General features: G+C 54.8%; 2 protein-coding genes across 4 annotated transcripts; both read left to right on the forward strand.

The window, feature by feature from the left end:
• Window positions 1-271: 271 nt before the first annotated feature.
• SP6 (Sp6 transcription factor) lies at window positions 272-9174 on the forward strand. Its single transcript, XM_004377996.1, has 2 exons — window positions 272-392; window positions 7648-9174. Exon 2 carries the CDS (start codon window positions 7706-7708, stop codon window positions 8834-8836), a length of 1131 nt encoding a protein of 376 aa, XP_004378053.1. The 5' UTR covers window positions 272-392; window positions 7648-7705; the 3' UTR covers window positions 8837-9174.
• Window positions 9175-15410: 6236 nt separating this feature from the next.
• Window positions 15411-19128, forward strand: SCRN2 (secernin 2). Of its 3 annotated transcripts, none has more exons than XM_004377997.3 (8): window positions 15411-15529; window positions 15898-16071; window positions 16376-16557; window positions 17135-17334; window positions 17817-18032; window positions 18134-18299; window positions 18392-18572; window positions 18824-19128. In XM_004377997.3, exons 1-8 carry the CDS (start codon window positions 15458-15460, stop codon window positions 18980-18982), a joined length of 1350 nt encoding a protein of 449 aa, XP_004378054.2. In that variant the 5' UTR covers window positions 15411-15457; the 3' UTR covers window positions 18983-19128. The 3 variants fall into 3 exon arrangements, with proteins under 3 accessions (XP_004378054.2, XP_023588408.1, XP_023588407.1); XM_023732640.1 differs by having other exon boundaries at window positions 15465-15536; window positions 15959-16071; XM_023732639.1 differs by having other exon boundaries at window positions 15469-15536.
• The last annotated feature ends 714 nt before the right edge of the window (window positions 19129-19842 follow it).

A 19842-nucleotide genomic window follows, 5' to 3' on the forward strand; every position in this document is an offset into this window, starting at 1 on the left:
ATTCCCAGCCTCTCTCCTAGCAATGGCCTCATTTCCTCCATCCCCTAAGAACTGCTTTGTCCTTCTCCCACTGCCCATCCAACCCCTGGAGGAGGAAGGAAGTCCAGCGTCCCCACCCCCCAGCTGCCTCTTCCAGCTAAAATCCTCTTTTCCTGGCAGACCTCAGAGTCTCAGATCTCACCCCCAGCCCTTCCCCCAGGAGAGCCGGGGGCTACTGTTTCCTGGATTATCCTAAAAGCTTCCGAGGAGGCCATGAGGACTTGGCAGCATCCCTGCCCGCGTCTCTCGCCTCCCCCTTTGGCTCCAACTGTCGCCTTCTTTATAAAGCCTGGCTCTCCCATCACCCCCACTGGCCCCTCACTGCTGCTGCCAGCTCTGGGCTCCATGGACTGGTAAGGGGGGCTGTTCCCTGTCCAATATAGGGGACAATAGAATCCGGTCTCCAATTTAAAGTGGGGATCATAGAGAAGGGTCCAGAAGGCTTGATTCTGTCTGAATTGGAGAGGGGGGAATAAGAGGGAGATCTTGGTGGGGTTTGCTGGGGTAACAAAGTGGACTCTGGAGATCTTTGGGGTGGCCTGGGCTGAGATCTGGGGGAGAAGTGAGGTGGGGAGTCACCAGTTAATAGACAACTGGAGGCTTTATGTTAAGAGAAAGGATGGGCAAATATTAATAGACATGCTGGGCACACACTCACTCACCATACAGACTTTCACGCATGATAGTACACCTGCAGAGGTATTAAGAGAGACCCACTGTACCTGTCCTGTGGGGAACTCCCTTTATGATGGAGGAGAGAGGAGAGACCCTACACTCAAGCCTCCGAGGTACATACAAGCATGATGTGCACACACATTAGTAGATACATACACATGTACACCAACATACAGATGCACTATGTTCAGCTGGGCTCATCTTTCAAACTGAATGCTAGTGATATTTAGATTTATAATAGAATAAGTGTCCAGAATAGTGCTAGGACCATGGTAGCACTTGTTTAATGAATGAAAGGATAAGTGGAAGGAAACCATTTAGCCCCAGCTGTGGAGTCTGTGTCCAGTTTCCCAGGAATCTGGGAGGAGGGGGGGTGGGGAGAAAAAGAAAAAAGGAGGAATACATTGGTGTCCAGGGTCACAGGTGACCATCGGTGGCCCAGTAGTTAAGTGTTACGGCTGCTAACCAAAAGATCAGCAGTTCAAATTCACTAGCTACTCTTTGGAAACCCTATGAGCCAGTATAGGGTCTGAGTCGAGTAGGAATTGACTTGACACCAACGAGTTTGGTTTTTTGTTTTTTTTTTTTTAGGGTCACCAGCTTGCAGTCTTCAAAGTGCAGCATGGAGGTGGGGGTGGGGAATAGAGAAGTGTGATCGATTAGAAAACCAGGAATTAGGAGACTGAGGTTCTGGTCCCTGCCCCCCTTCTACTTGCTGTGTGACCTTGAGCAACTCGCCTCCTTTTCTGGGGTTCAGTTTCCCTAACAGTAAAATGAGGACTTGGACTAGATAGTTTTTATGGGCAGACCAGCCTTGATATTCTCATAGTATAATCTCCATGAAGAGCAGCTGAGGTTTTGGAAGAGACTACAGGTGTAGACTGTGGCTTGTCGCAGCCATCCAAGATGGGACCAGTTTGTCATATTAGACTCAGGATGGTGGATGGCTGTGATCCAGGGTTCCAGTTTGAGACTGCTGTGCCCTCCACCTTCAGAATCTGCTAGAGTGAGGCTGGGTGGAATACCAGGCAGACAAATGTGGACTCAGCTTCCTCCTCTGTCTCTTAACAGCTCTGTAATCTTGAGAAAGTCATTTAACTTCTTTGATCTTGGTTTCCTCACAATGGGGATAAAAATACCTACTTACTGCATGCTCAGGAGAATTGGAGATACTTGTGTAAAGTACCTGGAACACAGTAGGTGCTCAATAAATGCTGGTTATAATGAACATGGAGACTAGTGAGGCTGCCATAGGTGCAAACTGGATTGCTGACTATAAATGAGGTGTGAGAAGAAGAGAGATGGCAGAGATGGGCGGTGGACACTTGGGAAATCTGCCTGCTTATCCTTCTGGAAGGTGAGAGAGAGGAGAAGAAATGGTCCAAATCCCGGGCAGATGTGTGTGTGGGGGAGATGTAGTAGGCAATGTTGTTCAATACTGAGGTGAGGTAAGAGTGTGGACAATAGGCAGTGGTGACCTTCACCATCAGGCCATGGCCACCTTTGGGTAGGAAAACACCAAGCAAGTGGGATACCAAATGGATTGGAATTCTGCCAAAGGAATGCAAGCAGAGCGGGATCTGGAGGAAAAATAGCGCACCGGGTCAGAGGCAGAAATCTAGGCAACGCAGTAAATCAGAACGCTGAGAGCTTTCCCAGCCAGTTGTGTTACTGTTGAATTTCATTCCGATGGGCCACAATCAGAGGGAAGGTCTTTGCTAGGGTGAGTCTCCTGGGAATCCCAGATGGCTGCGGGTCAGGGAGGAGTAGAGTTAAAGGGGCCTCTGGTGCCACGAGCAATCCGGGGGGCTGGATTCCATTTCCCTGTTGCTTTCTGGGGAAAGCTTGAAGGGGCCGGGAAAATAAGGCAAACTGACGCCTATAAACGTGAGACGGACTTGGTTTCCTGCCAGCTGGAGTCAGGCCTCTGCGCCTGCGTTAGCACCGTAGGAGCAGTAGAGGCAGGAACTGCAAGAAGGCCGGCGGGCTGCCGGGAGGAGGAGGCGGGGATTGCCACAAGGTAGAATCACAGGTTTAACGGTGGAACCGGATTCCCGGGCTCCATTCCGGACGTGAGCCCATAACTCCGTTCCGGACGTGTCTGTGAACTGGGCTGCAAACCAACCAGCCAGGCTGAGTACCCGTTGCCGTCTAGTCGATTCCGACAAATAGCGACCCTATAGGACAGAGTAGAACTGCCCCATAGGGTTTCCAAGGAGCGCCTGGTGGATTCGAACTGCTGACCTTTTGGTAAGGAGCCGAACTCTTAACCACCACGCCACCAGGGTTTCCGCCAGGCTGAGTAGACAGAGATAAAACCGTGCCAGTAGGTAGGGTTGTTGATTTAGCCGCGGCGACAAAGATTCAGAGCAGTTCTTGCGAATCTACATCTCCGGAGCCCAAGTGCGCAAGTAGGGAAATCCTATTGATCAGAAATAACCCCCGAAGTCCAGGACGTGCCTCGCGGCTTCCCAAGCCCCTGTTTCTTACCTGGCTCGGGGGCGGCTCTAACCGCATTTCACAGATGAGGAAACTGAGGCTCAGAGAACCTGACCCGCCCGGGGCTCATAAGGAATTTAACAAGTGGCAGAGCTGGAGTTAAAATCTAAGTACATCAATTGCTGAGTCCAAAGGTCTTTGTGAATATATCTTAATCCAACAAACATTTGTTAGGAACCGATTTATTTAATAATTTGAACAACAACGATATCTTCCTTTTACTGTGCTTTTATCAGGGGCGCACGGTAAACACAGCTAAGCATTTTCGGAATATCATTTCCTTTAAGCCCCAAGAAACCCTCCCAACTTGCACCCACGTTGTACAGATGAGGAAACTGAGGCTTAGAAAAGAAGGAGATGGGCAGATGAATCAGACGTTGACTCTGGATAGGACAACGTGTGTGTGTTGGGGAAAACCACACACACACACACACACACACACACACACGCACGCACAGATTGATTTTCACGTGGCTTATGGACTCAGTCTGGCTGTGTTATAGTCATATTTCGAATATTTCGGGGAATGCGGGAGCAGGCAACCAGTGGTGGAATCGGCGGCTGTAGAGACTAGATTAAATCAGGCTAAATCACGGACCAGCTGAGCAAAACAGACTGCAAAAACAAAAACGAAATAAAAACGCAGGGGCGAAGCGCACAGAAGAAGCCAACCAGCGCTACAAAGGAAATAGGGAAATTGATCAGAAATCCCCTGCAAAATAGGGTCACCGAGAGAGGCCAATGAGGCTGGTGGAGGAGGCAGGGACTGGGAGGGGGAACATTCCCTGATCTGCGGGTGGTTGACCGTTCCTAGGGACCCCAGCGGGCCCGGATTTCGAGAGTTCTTTCTTAGGTGGGCGCTACGAATGCCCTGACATGTTACTAGAATGTTGTATTGCGTATGTTCATTTGTTTTTGTTTTTCTGGAATTCAATCAACTCTCAAAGACCCTTGCCCAAGTTAAGAACCTCGGGTCTACATATTCGGGTGAGAATCGGGAAAGCGAGGTAGCAAACGGCCACTCAGTTCTTTCCAGAAGTATCCCGTCATAGGGCCATTCAGACGGCTACTCCAGCCTTTGGGCTGCAGGGCCGGTGCGCAGGGCGAGGGTGGCGGGGCGCAGGCTGAGCACCTCCCGGACCGAAAGGAATGGACTGGGGGACGGGGTTGCCGCCTAAGGTTAGCGAGAGGGGGAGGCGAGAGCTGAGGGGGCCGGGGAGACAAGTGGGGCAGGCGGAGTCAGGAAAGTGGGGCAGTGGGAGGGAGGGGGAGAGGAGGTGGTCACTCAGAAAGGCGAGTGACCAGGGAGAGAGAACTCGAAAGCCAGAGGGAAAGAGGGGGAGGGAAGTAGGGAAAGCGATGGCGGGTGGGGAAGGAGGTAGGCCAAGATAAAGTTCTCATGGCCTAGGCCTGGGGGTAGAACGGACACATACTTGGCGCTCAATCCTGTTTCCAGCTTTCCTCTCAGTTCCGGGCAGCGCTGCCCTGCCGGGGAGGGCGGGTCGAGGGCCGTCGAGGCCACCCGCGCCCTGAGGGTGGTTCGGCATCACCCCCAGGATCAGCCCCTTTCTCCATTCCCCCGGGGTCTGAGTCTTGCGTCCCCTGCCTGACCACGCCAACTCTAGGGCAGTTTTCCACCCGCTGGTGCGGGTCTCGCAACCGGGCAAGTACCCCGCCCCGGCCACCAACCCAGGGAGTCTAGGGGACAAGGGAGGAGCGAAGTAGGAGGCGTGCCAAGGGACGCGCAGCCAGGTTAGCGATGCCCCCCCCTCCCGCCCGCCCCCTCCCCGCAAGCTGTGCCTCCTGTCCCGCCGAGCCCGCAAGGGTTAAAGGCGGCCGCAGGTGAGGTGGGCGGGGCCGTGAGGCAGGGGAAATAGGAGCGCGGGGAGAGGATGCTGGCAGAGAGCGGTGAGTCACGGGCCGAGCTGGCCTCGCTGCTAGCTGGCTCCCGCCCGCCCTCCGCCCTTCCGCCGCGCTCTCCGCCTCCGCCTCCTCGGCCCGCCGCCGGCTCTGGTCCCAGTCCCGGTCCCCAGCGCCTGCCCTCGCCGCCGAGGAGCTGCCGCACGCAGGGCCCATGAGCGCCCGTCTGTAGTGCGCCAGCCAGCCGTGCCCGGAGCCCGAGCGCAGCCTCCAGGTAGGAGCCCAGATACGGCGGCGAGGGGTGCGCGCAGCAAGGATCCTCTCGGGAAACGTGCTCCGAATGCGCCACTGCCTGCTATGGTCTTTGGGTGGGGGTAGTCCTAAAGAATCTGAGGGCCTTATAGCCCCGACGGAGGGAAAACTGGGCGGAAGGGAGAGGCTGGAGGGACCGAGGAGGTTGGAAACTAGAGCAACTGGGACAACCGGAGGACGAGAACCTTGGGGACTGGGAGTACGAAAGGCCCGGCCACCTGCGCGACGATTATCGGGAGAAGTGGCCGCGAAATGGGGAACGAGGGTGTTTCTACCCGCCTTGCCGCGTTGGGGAGCGGGAAACCCGGGGTGCGCGCCCTGCTGTCTCCTTTTCCGAGACTTTGGTGGCAGGCCATTGCATCCCAGGACCGAGCTCCCGGGCTCTGTGTCAGACAGGGTAGGGCTGGCCACGCTGGAGCCTAGGTCGTCCTAGCCTCCCAACTCCCCAGCCCCTGGGGCAGTTCCCAGGCGCCAAAAGCTATTAGGGTCCCAGGCCTCGTTGCTCCTGCCCAGCCCCTTCTGGGCTGTCCCGCCTGGGCCTGAGGCTCCATTCCTGCTGCTTCACCCTGTTTCTTTCTTGTGGTGAGGCAGCCAAGCCGGAGTAGGTGCCCCAGTCCCCCTCTCCTTCCCTTTCCCAGACTACTAGTGCTACCTCCTTGGCCCCAGAGGCAGAAGGTGTCAGGAGTCACTGGGACCCGCTGTAGAATGGAAAAACCCTTCCCCTAAATTACTGCGCCACACTTCACCCCACCCCATCAGAGAAGGCCCACGCACCCAAACCTCAGAGGCACTCGAACTTAGGGAAGAGGCAGTGAGAAGAGGAGGACCTTCAAGACATAGCTATATGGTTAAGAGGTGGGAGACTTTAGGTTCCCCGTGGTTTAAGGAAAGAGTCACAGACCAGGTACACATACAGTACATACTTGTGGATTGAATGAATAAATGAATGTAACTTGTTCGAGTCACTTCTCCAAAGTCAGCCTCAGTTTTCTCTTCTTTAAAATGAGAGGGTTGGCCTGGAGCAGTGGTTCTCAACACTTGGCGGCATATTAGAATGATCTGAGGGAGCTTCTAAAACTTACCCCTGCTTTAGATAATCATTTTGGGCAATTCTCCCTACTAAGTTCTGTTACTGGCTTTTCTGGTTGCCCTCCTCTTCCCTCATTCTGACCTTTCATGCCTTAACATTCTGATCCTTCATCCCTTAAGGGGGTGGCAATTTTGCTTTCTGGAGCTTGCTGGAAAGCTCTTTTCTGGCTGATCCCCTTCTCTGGGGAAAGTTGACCCCTCCCAGCTTTACGTCTGGGTCTCCCCCAGTTTAAGAAGGACATGCGTAGCAGCCAGAGAGATGGCGGGCACTGGTGTAGGTCAGAGCAGGAAAGGGGACTTGGCTTTCTCTGGTGGAGTGAACTCCCCCAAAACTAGCACTGCAGCTGCATTCCTGGAAGGTGAAGTCCCTGCCCAAGGGAAAGGAGGCGAGCCAGGCATGGGAGTGGGTTTGGTGGGGCCAAGGCAACCCAGCCAGGAGCTGGGGGGAGTGGTGCAGAGAAATGGAATGCTCTTCCTCACTGAATAGAACCTGCTTTGGGCTTTGGAAAGGCAAGTCACCTAAGGCTTTGGGTTTCAGGAACAGACCATCCTCCTCCCCCTATGTGTGTCCTGAGGTAAACTGGAGAAGCTAAGATGGGTCTAGATCCCATTGGGGCTGGCAGCAGGCCTGCTGGGAAAAAATGCCACTGCCCCTTGTGCTGGCCTGGGCAGCTGGGGTGGGGGTGGTTCAAACACTGTACTCAAGGTGTGTCCTACCTACTAGCCTGGGACCAGCCCAACTCCCAGGGTGAGCTGGGTCCTGTGGAAGGGATAACCTAGAGAAAGGCAGAGCTCCATCATCCTCAGCCCTTGGCTGATAACCTCACATTCTCAAATACCCATTGCCTGTTGAGTTGATTCTGACTCATAGTGACCCTATAGAACAGAGTAGAACTGCCCCATAGGGTTCCCAAGGAGAGTTGATGGATTTGAACTGCTGACCTCTTGGTTAGCAGTGGAGCTCTTAACCACTGCTGCGCCATCAGGGCTCCTACATACACATTCTCAAATAGCACTCCCAAATTCTCCTAACTGATCTTTAGTCTCCACCTAGGGCTGGGTTCCGCTTTTTCTCCTGGGGGGCCAGAGGGGAGCACATTGCAGGGAGGGAATCTGGGTTGGACGGCGAGTGAGCTGGTTGCTTTCCTTACTTGTCTTGTTTGCCTCCCTTAGGTCCCATCTGAGGCTCCCCTGACTGTCCCTGCCCCCACCCCCACCCCGGATCCCGGCAATGCTAACCGCTGTCTGCGGCTCTCTGGGCAGCCAGCACACTGACGCGCCTCACGCCTCCCCACCTCGCCTCGACCTGCAGCCTCTCCAAACATACCAGGGCCACACAAGCCCGGAGGCCGGGGACTACCCCTCCCCGCTGCAGCCTGGAGAGCTGCAGAGCCTCCCGCTGGGCCCAGAGGTGGACTTCTCACAGGGCTATGAGCTGCCGGGGGCCGCCTCGCGGGTAACCTGCGAGGACCTGGAAAGTGACAGTCCTTTGGCTCCAGGACCGTTTTCCAAACTCCTGCAGCCAGACATGTCGCACCATTATGAATCGTGGTTCCGGCCCACCCACCCAGGCACGGAGGATGGCTCGTGGTGGGACCTTCATCCGGGCACTAGCTGGATGGACCTCCCCCACACTCAGGGCGCGTTGACCTCCCCTGGCCACCCCGGGGCGCTTCAGGCCGGTTTGGGGGGCTATGTTGGAGACCACCAGCTTTGTGCTCCGCCGCCCCACCCGCATCCACATCACCTCCTCCCAGCTGCTGGAGGGCAGCACCTTCTGGGGCCGCCCGACGGGGCGAAGGCCTTGGAAGCGGCTGCCCCGGAGTCCCAGGGGCTGGATTCCAGTCTGGATGGGGCGGCCCGGCCCAAAGGCTCCCGGCGGTCAGTGCCCCGCAGCTCAGGCCAGACCGTGTGCCGTTGCCCCAACTGTCTGGAGGCTGAGCGACTGGGAGCTCCGTGTGGCCCAGATGGGGGCAAGAAGAAGCACTTACACAATTGCCACATCCCAGGCTGCGGCAAGGCCTACGCCAAGACGTCCCATCTGAAGGCACACCTGCGCTGGCACAGCGGCGACCGTCCCTTCGTGTGCAACTGGCTCTTCTGCGGCAAGCGCTTCACGCGCTCCGACGAGCTGCAGCGCCACCTCCAGACCCATACCGGCACCAAGAAGTTCCCCTGTGCCGTGTGCAGTCGTGTCTTCATGCGCAGCGACCACCTGGCCAAACACATGAAAACCCACGAGGGTGCCAAGGAGGAGGCTGCGGGGGCGGCCACAGGCGAGGGCAAGGCCAGTGGAGCGGCGGAGCCCCCCGGGGGCAAAGGCAAGCGGGAGGCTGAGGGCGGCCCGGCACCATCCAACTGAGCGCCGCGGGGTGGGGGGGGGCCGCCACCCTGGTCTCCGCTGGGGCATCCGAAGAGAACCCTCAGGCCTGAAGCTTTTGGGAGTGGCTTGAGTGAGGGAGAAAGGTGGTTATTTATTGATGGGGAGGAAAAGTGGTGCAGGGACAGGGAGACAGGGTGCTAGGGGTTTTTAGTCACTAGGGCTGGAAGGGCCATGTTTGATTGGTGGGCCAGGAGTAGCAGCGAAAGCCCTTCTGTTTTCCCTTCTGTCATTATTTCTCTCACGCCGCTGGACTGCGGAGGCGCGGGGTGGGGGGGGCACCGCTAAGGTAGCTGGTGGGGGGGATGGGCTGGACAGCAGCGTGTCTGAACATGTCCTTAGCGCCTGGGAACCGGGACATAAAAGCGCCTCCAGAGCCGCCCTGTGTCCCTTTCATCCCCCTTATAGTGCTTCTGCCCCTAGGGTTTCCAGAGGGAGAGCTGAGATGGGATAGAAGAGGCTGGGGGGTCCCCATAGTGCTGGTATCTATCTGGTCGGGAGAGTTGTTTCCGGAGAAATAACTCCTGTGGTGTGCTTCCTTATTAACCCTTCCAGACCAAGTCTGATGGAGCCATGAAGGAAGAAGGGAGAGGGCCTGAATCTTGGACAGGTTCGCAGCCTGATCTGTAGTGTGGAGGGGAGAGCCACTTTGGGGAAGACTGGGTGAAGGGGAAGTCCTCTCCTCACATGAGAGAAGGGGGATTTGGTGGGAGAGTAGAAGGAACTAACTCCTTCCTTCTCCAGCTCTGATTCAGTTCTTAACTCTTGGGCTTTGTAAAAAGTAAAGTTCAGTAGCCCAACTCCTCCATCTATTACCCCATGGAGGTTTTCAAGATAGCTGGAAGTCCCAACTCTGGAACTGATGTAGTTCCTCACCCTAGGTCCCCATCTTTTGTCTTCCCGTGGGGTTGAAAAGAGGGTTACCTCAGCTAGTTGGGGGGTGTCCCAGCAGAGGGACCTCCAGCAGTCCCCTCTCCGAATCCTGACCGCCCCTGACTGGCCATCTCCCTGCTCACTGAGAAGCTAAGCCCACTCTTTCTTTAGCTTGGCCCTTCCCTTTCCCTTCCACCTGCACCCCTTCTCCCCCACCCTACAGAGTGTATTGAGGATGAATTAGGGACCCCCAGAGGGAGCTAGGAGACTCCTTCCTCCCCATTCCCACAGGGGAAACTCCCCTTTCATATGAAGGCATTGTTCTTTCACTAGAAGGGGTTCTGCCTTCTGAGGCAATGTCCAGAAAGCTGTCCCTATTCCCTTCTTTAGATGCTAGAAATACATTTTGATTATGATCAGGGGGTGGGGAAGGGAGGGAGGGGAGAAGCCCAGTGGAGGCTGAGCCAGGCAGAGGAGAAAGAAGCTGATTATGGGGAAGGCCCCTGGAGCTTGTGGGCTTTCCCAGGCTGGAGGTAGAGGCCTTAAGATTCCTCCTTCCCTCCCCTTCCCTTTGCCCCTCTTTGGCCACCCAGAGTCCTATGCGGGGATTAGCTGTGTATTGATTTTTAAGTTATAAGCAAAGGGTATTTTATTTAATATTAGGACATGTGTATGCTTGTGTATATATCTATGTGTGTTGCCTGTGTGTGTGATGTGTGTGTGTGTGTGTGGTTCTCTACTGAGCCTGAGGTCTCCAGCTAGGGAGACCCTGTCTTTTTCACCCCATTCAAGGTTCTGGGACCTAGGCTCACAGCATCTCTTCCTCCCTTGGAGCTGCTGGAGCCCAGTCCAGGGACTGGGAGCTCTATGGGAAGTAGGAGCTGGGCTCTGGGTGGGAATATATGTTCGTCTAGAAAGGGGCCCTCCTTAAAAGGGACAATGTTCCTTCTCCCTGAGGGACTCATGGGCCTGGGGTAGTTTAGGAAGTAATGTTCTTTTTTTATTCCCCCTCTTTTCCCCACCTCCTTCCTAGCCCAGCTCCAGGTCCCCTTCCGTGGGGGAAGGAGGAGAGTTGGCAGTGCCTGCAGGTGGCCTGGCCAGGTGGAGAGAGGGGAGAAAGGAAGTGCACTGTGGGTGTGGGATGCCTTTCTCCTCCACCCATCGAAACCAGCCACCCCCTCCTTGTGCCACCAGGACAGCCATTTCTAGTCACCATTCTAAGGGGAACTCTCGAATGGGTGTTGGTGGGGGGAGGCATGAGGATGTCCCCCCTCCCACTGAGGTCCCGAGCTCTAAGGCGTGTGGGTGGGAGCTTTGAATAGGTTTTCTTCTGCTCCCCTCTTTTATAGATCTAGGATGCTTGGCTGTCTGCCTTTCCAGGCAGCCACCCTAGAGGAGAAATGTAGGAATTTTTTTTCTTTAACTGCTGTGAACCCACTTTGGGGGAAGGAGGAAGAAGAAACAGCCTGTGTTTTTTATGCCACAATAAAGTTGTCAACCACATCATTGCTTCATTTGTCTTCCAGCTCGGTTTCCTTTTTGACTCAGTGTCCCTCAGCAGTGAGGACCAAGTCTGGGCTGCAGGGTGGGGTGGACACATCCTTTTTGATCCTGCATCACCTGGGCAGCCTCACCCCTGCTTGGTTGGGGCTGAGCTGGGTTGATTGAAGGATCTGATCCTGCCCCTGTGGTGGCTGATGCAGAAGAAGGGAGGAGTGCCCTCTGGGTTGACCATCCCTCCCTCATTTTCACCTGTGGGGATGGGAAGGTTCTAGATACTTCCTTTCTCCTCCACGTATAAGCCCCCTCCTTTCCCTCCTCTGCCACGGACCCAGGTTCCCTGCCTCCCAGAGCTAGCTGGCCTCTGCTCTCTTACCCCGTCCCATGGGGGTGTGCTGGCAATGAGCAAGGTGGGGGTGACTGACAGTGATTTCTTCACCCAGGATGATCCCTATCAGGGACAAGGCAATGAAAGGCAGCCAAAATATCTGATGGGCTCCCGCCCAGCTGGAAAGTATGAGGGAAAGGCTCCTGCTGCAGTTCACAGCTAGAGACCTGCCACAGTTAAGCAACCATGGTGTGCACAAACACCCTCACTGGCCCATCGGGCGCCCTCAGAGATATGCAGAAATGCCCATCCATACACATTTCCCAAGCCGCCCAATGCCTAGCACACAGTTGGGGCCGAATTCATGTCAAATGGGTGAAAACCTCATGATTCTAGAGCCCCACAGCTAGGAAGGTTGCTGGAGGTTCAGTTTCTGGCCCCCAACAGGGGCAGTGGTACGATATTGTGTTCTTTCTCCTGCCCATCCTACTTTTTTTGCCAAGATTATTATTTTCCCCTGGTGGGGCCCCAATTTCCTCCCCTCTAACCCCATGGAGCAGTTCTACTCTGTAACACATGGGGTCGCCATGAGTTGGAGACCAGCTCAACGGAAGCTCACAACAGCCACCCTTACCTAATTTCTCTGAGCCAAACATGCTACCAGGGTGGCCGATCCCACCACTTGTTTTGGAAGAGTCTGGGGTCACAAAGTTGAAGGCCACCTTGGGATGGGGGCATCAGAATGATTTACGGATTATACAGGAAACCAGACCGGTTTGGGGGCCAATTGTTTGCATCCGTTTACTCCTAGATTTAAAAGCCTGGGAGGAGGAGGGGAAGGCGGGTTTTCCGTGACCTCATGCTCTCCCCACTCCTGAGGGCTCCTCTTTTGTCTTGTTGGTTCTGGGGAAGTTAGACCCCAGGACACTGGTGAGTCCTCTTTCTTTCCCCCGTTGCTGCCCGCAGGGACAGAAGGGCAGCTGTGGGGCCGGCTGGGCCTGTCTGGGCAGGGTTGGGCCTTCCCCTCCTCCTCTCCTCGCAGCTCCTCCTGCTGACCTGCATTCTTAGCGGGGGCCTTTGGTGGGGCTCTGACGCTTGCTTGCTCGCCCGGCAGCAATGCTGCCTGGCTGGCCTGGCCCCCCTGGCAAAGCCCAAGGCCACCTCTGACCCCTCAGATCTGGCGCCCGACAGGACAATCCCAGAGGGACCAGGAGGGGGTTAGGGAAATCAGGCCATCTGAGTTGACCCTCAGGGCAACCTCTCTCCCCTTTCCCGGGAAGTGGGAGAAGAATCGCTCTAGGGTGGGTGAGTGAAATCAGGAATGGGAAAGTGACGTGGGGAAGGCAGCCTGGGGCTGTGCTGAGCCCCTCCATGCCTCTCTTCCTGCCTGCTCCTGCCCCACAGCGGGCAGCTGGGGAAGTGCAAGGAGGTGATCCAGCTTCCTGCAGGCCTGCTTTGGATGCCCATGTTTATGTCAGCACCCAGCCTTGATGTTTGCTTCTGGAATGACATTCAATGGCAAGCTCATATGCCCTCCCCAACATCACATGAGAAGCAGCCTTCACCTTCTCATTTACCCTGCTCAGCATCCTAGAAGTGTCATTCTAAAAACCAATGGTCCAGTTGTTCCCATACTGGGCGGGGGCATACTAGAATCATCCGTGGAGTTTTTCAAGGTATCTCAATTCAGTCCTCAGCATTTCACTCAGTTATGGCCTTTTCGGGGTATATTACAGCAATGCTTCTTAAACTTCACACCAGAGGGTCTTCTTAACACGCAGGTTCTGATTCAGGAGGTCTAGGCTGAGGCCTGAGATTCTCTGTATTTTTAACAAGCTTCCAGATGATGCTGATGCTGGTGGTCTACAGACCACACTTTTTTTGTTTAAAGTGAAGTAAAGGACAAAGTTCATTTATTCAATGATGAACACTTTTTAAAAAGCAAAAGCACAAGGGGGCATTGAGATTATGTTAATGGTGGTAGAATGATTTGGAAAAGGACGCGAGAATGGTTGCATAACTTGAAGAATGTAATCAATGTTACTGAATTGTACATGTTACTGAAATTGTTGAGATGGTGTATGCTTTGCTATGTATATTTTCACCAAAACGAAGCGTTTTTAGAAAGCACAAAAACTTTGATGTCGTATGACCAACATAAGAAGAAATAAAGTGGAAATAAGAGCTGTATAGAGAGGATAATGGTTAGAGAAAAAGAAGAGGAAACAGCAAATCAAGAATAAGAAAGGTAGTCAGCAGAAGAGGAGAAAGATTTAGATCAAAATGGAGGCTAGAGGTTTCTCACTTCACATCTCAAGGATGACCAGTGTTGACAGCTCCTTAGACCACACTTTGAGTAGCACAGTTTTAGAGTATTGGGTTGTACAGTGCGAGTTATGTGTAGTTGGAGAGAAAAAAAAAAATACCTCCTCACCCCACCTGAGCCTCGGTGACACACTGGTTAAACAATCTGCTGCTAACCGAAAAGTCAGCAGTTTGAAACCACCAGCTCTTCTCAGGAGAAAGATGTGGCAGTCTGCTTCCGTAAAGATATGCAGCCTTGGAAACCCTATGGGGCAGTTCTACTCTGTCCTATAGGGTCGCTATGATTCGCAATCGACTCGGCAGCAGAGTTTTCACCCCACCTGTAGCTGAGAACCGCTGATCTAGTCCAATGTCATCATTCTACCACAGGGAAAACTGAGGCCTTTGCAGGTAAAGGAACCTGCCCAAAGACCCAACAGATCTGTAGCAGAAGCAGAGATGAGATGCTGGTCTGTGGAATGCCAGGTCTTGCTCTTCCCTGCCTGTTCTTCTCCACCTCCAGCCCCACCTCTAGGTCATTCTTCTCTGCAAGTTGTAGCCCCTTTTCTGACAGTATCTACCTGGATACAGTTAGCATCCTCTTGGAAATCAGTCTTGCATACATAGAGGCAGCAACTGGAAAACATCTCAGATTTCAAATCCTCAGCAGCCTTATCTGGCAGGCTTCCTGCAGCCATTCCCCACCTCCCGGGAAAGCCAAGCTGCCTCGCCTGCCTCTGCCTTCATTCCCAACCCAGGAGTGACCACGGGCACAGCTGCCATGGCCAGGACTCTGAGCAGCAGCCCTGGCCAATTGCAGGATGGTTGTGGGAGAAGTACATAATCTGCAGCATCTCCCTTTCCCCCAACCCTGGAGGACTCCACAGAGCAAAAGGGAGTGAGATGCATTAGCTTAAATGCTGGTTATGGAGACAGTTTATTAAGGAAAATGAACTGGAAATCTGAACATTTGGGATCGAGGTCTACTTCTGCACCACTGTGTACCCCCCTTGGCCAAGATTTCTCCTTTGCTGCTTCAGTTTCACATATGTAAAGGCACCAAATCTTTGGGCTAGAAATTTCTAAATTTCCCTTCAATGCTTTGAGCACTGTGGGACAGACTAGATCTTTTTAGGTCAAACAGGGCTTATCCCTGTGCCTGCTGGCTTGTGACCACTCTTACATATTTTATAACCCCGGGGGCCACCAGCCTAGGATTTTGCCTTTGGGATTCAAACAAGGATCAATGCAGCCAAGTTTCTTCCTTAATTTCCAAATGACTCATCAGGCCCTACTCTGACAAATCAGCCTGTTTTTTCTTTCCTCCTTTATCAGGCGGGCTCCTTTTTGCCCCCAGCTCCAGGTACCCACAGTGACCTCATTGGGTGAGCCCCAAGAATTCCTCTGAAACTTTCTTCAGGCCTGAAAAGAGCACCAGAGGAAGGGCAGGCAGCCAGGTAGGAGTTGGAAGGCCGGTTCCTCTCCAAGAAGTGGTGCAGGCGCGCACCCTAGTGGAAAATGCATGAACTGCAGGTGCTCGGTGAGGGCTCCACCCCCGGGGCCAAAGACCTTCCAGGTCACCTGGGAAGCTCCGCCCAATGGGACGGACCAGACCAGAAGCGTTGGAGGTGGCCGCTGGGACCGAGCTGGGGATCATGGAGGGAGAGAGGGTGAGAGGTATACAGTATTGAGGAAGCAAGGAAGGGGTGAATAGAGGAGGGGGCCGGGTTCGGGGGTGGACCCTTGCACTCTCAGAGGCAGGTGGGATATCGAGAGAGATGGTCCGACGAGTGCATGGAAGGGCCAGGACTCCCGTTAGGGTCAGGGCCATGGGGGTGTGCAGGTCTGTGCCCATCTGCTGGCTCCCAGACCTGGAGTGTGCGTGTGGTGTCGAGTGTCCAGAACCCAAGGGCAGTGTCTTCTTCCCTGAGTGTCTGTTTGCATGTGTTGGGAGAGGCGGCTTCCCAGGGTTGAGCCATGGCCAGGATTGTGAGGAGGTGGCATGGGGGGTTACACACTCATTCCCAACTCTCCCTAGATGGCATCATTGACCCCTGACACCCCATGTTCCTGTGACTGCTTTGTCTCGGTGCCCCCAGCCTCCGCCATCCCAGCGGTGATCTTTGCCAAGAACTCCGATAGACCCCGGGATGAGGTGCAGGAGGTGGTGTTTGTACCTGCAGCCATGCATGCCCCTGGGAGCCGGCTCCAGGTGGGTTAGGCCTTATGGGGTACTGAGGGTGTAGCACATTCAGGCATTCTTCTAAGACCTTCCTTCTCTGCTCCCCACACCTGGGAGGCCACCAGATATACTGGAAACAGCATAAGCTTCAGGTCCACCAACCGGGGCCTTAGCTGATGATTTTGCCTTTGTGGTCCTCAATTTCCTCATCTGTAAAATGGGAGTAATAAGACCTGCCTCAAAGGAATGTGTAAGGTGATTGGCACAGTGCCAGCACATTGTATTACCTCCCCCTTTCTGAGTAGGTTCCCCATTTCTCCTCCCTCACCTCCAGTGCACCTACATTGAGGTGGAGCAGGTGTCGAAGACGCACGCTGTGATCCTGAGCCGCCCTTCTTGGCTGTGGGGGGCCGAGATGGGTGCGAATGAGCATGGTGTATGCATTGGCAATGAGGCCGTGTGGACCAAGGAGCCAGTTGGGGAGGGGGAGGCCCTGCTGGGCATGGACCTACTCAGGTGCGGGCCTTGCTTCCTTCGTCTTCCTATACGTAGAAATCTGGGGGCTGAGTTTTGGCCTAGACCCATCCTCCCCTCCCCTAAGCCTGGTTCACAGGGGCCTCTTCATCTCTGTCCCTTTTAGCCCTCATACCCTCACCTGAGAGGCTGTACCTGCCCCTCCTGGACTCTTCCAGCCCTATCCCCACAGTCTGACCAGGAACCCCCAAGTGCAGCCACATTTGGCCTCTCCTGACCCCAGAAATAAGGCAATAGTTTAAACATTTTTTTTAACAGAAGTAAAACTTCTTTCAAATGAAACCTCATGCAGAGTCCCAGTTTATAAATCGATAAAAGTGGACTAGCTCTGACTGGAAAGGGGTTCAGGGCACTTCTCTCAGGATTTTTTCATGAAACTCTCAGAGCACAACGTGAAACCAACTGGCATATCATTCTTAACACGATCAATGCCAGCAGATTTGCTGAGTCAGTTGGGTTGGCTGTCTAACCTCTCTGGCCTTTTTTGCCCACGGAGCCTGTGCCACCAGACACTGATACCCCCATGGCCTTTCTGTCCCCTGGACCTCTCTCTTTGCAGACTGGCTTTAGAACGGGGCAGCTCAGCCCAGGAAGCCTTGCACGTGATCACAGGCTTGCTGGAACGCTATGGGCAGGGGGGCAGCTGCCGGGAGGACCCCATGCCATTCTGCTACCACAACACCTTCCTGCTGGCTGACCGGACTGAGGCATGGGTGCTGGAGACGGCTGGGCAGCTGTGGGCTGCCCAGAGGATCCGGGGTGAGGGACCGGGCACCGGGACCTCGCAGAGGTGCTCCTCCTGTGCCAGCCTTGGGAGGGGGTGGGAGAGGTGGTGGGGGCAGGGAGAGGCCCTAGTCCAGGAGCAAACCTCTTAGGGTGGCTAGGACATCCACGGAAATGGGCCCATTCAGGACCTCTCCACCCCTTTCATTTGGTTAATGCCACCTTGTGCTTCAGCTTGCCACTTTTTCTGGGAAGCCTTCCTGGACTTCCTTGGGTGGTCAGATATCCCCCTTACATGCCAGCTGGTACCTCTTCTTCACTGCACTCACCACACGGTGAGCTTACCTTGATGTTTGTTGATTGTTGTCTTCGTCTCCCCCACCACACCGTAGGCTGCAGAGGGCAGGTCTGTTCCCTTCACGTGGTGTTCTCAGCACCTAACCCAGTGCTTGGCACACAGTAGGTGCTCCTCAAATATTTAGGATGAATAAATGAACAACTTCCCGTCTCCTCCATAGAGGGGGCCCGGAACATCTCCAACCAGTTGAGCATTGGCACGGACATCTCAGCCGAGCACCCCAAGCTGCGGGCCCATGCTCAGACCCAGGGCTGGTGGGGTGGGCAGGGCACCTTTGACTTCGCCCAGGTCTTCTCCCTGACCCAGCAGCCTGTGCGCATGGAGGCTGCCAAGGCCCGCTTTCAGGTTGGGCGGGAGCTACTGCGGCAACAGCAAGGTTCGTCGTGAGTGACTGGATGGGGGTGGGGACCAGCCGCTTTCCCCTCCCCCAGCTTCAGGGGGCTTGTGGCTGGAGGACCCCACTCTCCTCCTTGGCAGGGGGCATCACGGCAGAGGTGATGATGGGCATCCTCAGGAACAAGGAGAGTGGCATCTGTATGGATTCTGGAGGCTTCCGCACTACGGCCAGCATGGTGTCCATCCTGCCCAGGGACCCCACACAGCCCTGCGTCCACTTCCTCACGGCCACACCAGACCCCTCCAGGTGAGGGTGGGGATGGCTGAGAGCGTGTACCTATCAGGGGAGACTGGAGACTAAAGGATATGATGTGCCTCCATCCTTCTGTGTCCCATTAGGTCAGTGTTCAAACCTTTCATCTTTGGAGTGGGGGTGGCCCAGGCCCCCAAAGTGCTGTCCCCCACTTTTGGAGCACAGGATCCTGCTCGGACCCTGCCCCGATTCCAGACTCAGGTGGATCGCCGGCACATCCTCTACCAGGGACACCAGGTGGCCCTGGGGCTGATGGAGAGTGAGCAGGTAACCCCCAGGGAACAGGGGCTATCTAGGGGGATGACTCGCCTCCCCTCCCCGCAGCTGGGACTCTGGAAACATCAGAGGGGCCTGGGAGTGGAGGAGAGACTCCAGAGCTAGGGAGGGACGTCCCTCCTTCAAAGCCAGGCCACCCAGAAGACTGTCTGGTGGTCTGTCCTTTCTCCTACTTGTGCGAGGGATTCCGCTTCCTCCCAGTGGAAGTCTATCCCGGGGATCATCTCCTGCCTTTCCTGCAGGATCAGGGGCAGCAGCTCCGGCAGAAGCAGCAGGCTCTGGAGCAGGAAGGCCTGGAGGCTGCTAGGGGACTGCTGGCCAGGCAGCGAGCCCCACCACTCCAGGAGTGGGGCGGGCTCTTCCAGACCTTCGTGGAGAGGGAGAGCCAGATGTATGCCTAAATACCGCAGCTCCTTCTGGCCTGGGGTGCGGGAGTGTGCTGGGGTGCGGTTGCGGGGCCAGAGCAGTCCCTTCATGCCCTTCAGTCTTGCCCCCGATCGGCCAGCTTGGCCTTTGCCTTAATAAAAGTATTTCTGTGTTCTATGAACTGGATCCCAGGTCCGTGGGGGTGAGAGAGCCATGAGGGCAAAGGGTAACCCTGAGCTGGCAGTGGGCCCTTGGTGGCCTTGCTGGGCGGCTCTCTCTTTTTTGGCAGCGGGCCCTTGGTGGCCTTGCTGGGCAGCTCACTGTTTTTGTTTTTTTTTTAATTGTTGTAGTTTAAATGAAGTTTACATTTCAAGTTAGTCTTCCATACAAAAATGTATACATACATTGTTACGTGACCCAATTGCTCTCCCCGTACTGTGACAGCTCACTCCTCCTTTCCACCCCTGATTCCCCATGTCCATTCATCCGGCTCCTAACCCTCTCTGCCTTCCCATCTCACCTCTAGGCAGAAGCTGCCCATTTAGTGTCTTGTATTTACTTGAGCACACTCCTCACGAGTATCACTTTCTGGCCCACAGTCCAGTCCAATCCCTGTCTGAAGAGTTGACCTCGGAAATTGATTTAGTTCTGGGCTGATAGAGAATCCAGGGGCCATGCTTTCTGGTGTTCCTCCAGTCTCAGTCAGACCATTAAGTCTGGTCCCTGCTCCAGCAGGGACTCTCTATTGTGTTCCCTGTCAGGGCGGTCATTGGTGGTAGCTGGGCATCATCTAGTTCATCTGGTCTCAGGCTGATGAAGTCTCTGGTTTATGTGGCCCTTTCTGTCTCTTGGGCTAATACTTTCCTTGTGTCTTTGGTGTTCTTCATTCTGCTTT

The sequence above is a fragment of the Trichechus manatus genome, unplaced genomic scaffold (genome assembly GCF_000243295.1).
Source record: "Trichechus manatus latirostris isolate Lorelei unplaced genomic scaffold, TriManLat1.0 scaffold00054, whole genome shotgun sequence".
Lineage (NCBI taxonomy): Eukaryota > Metazoa > Chordata > Mammalia > Sirenia > Trichechidae > Trichechus > Trichechus manatus.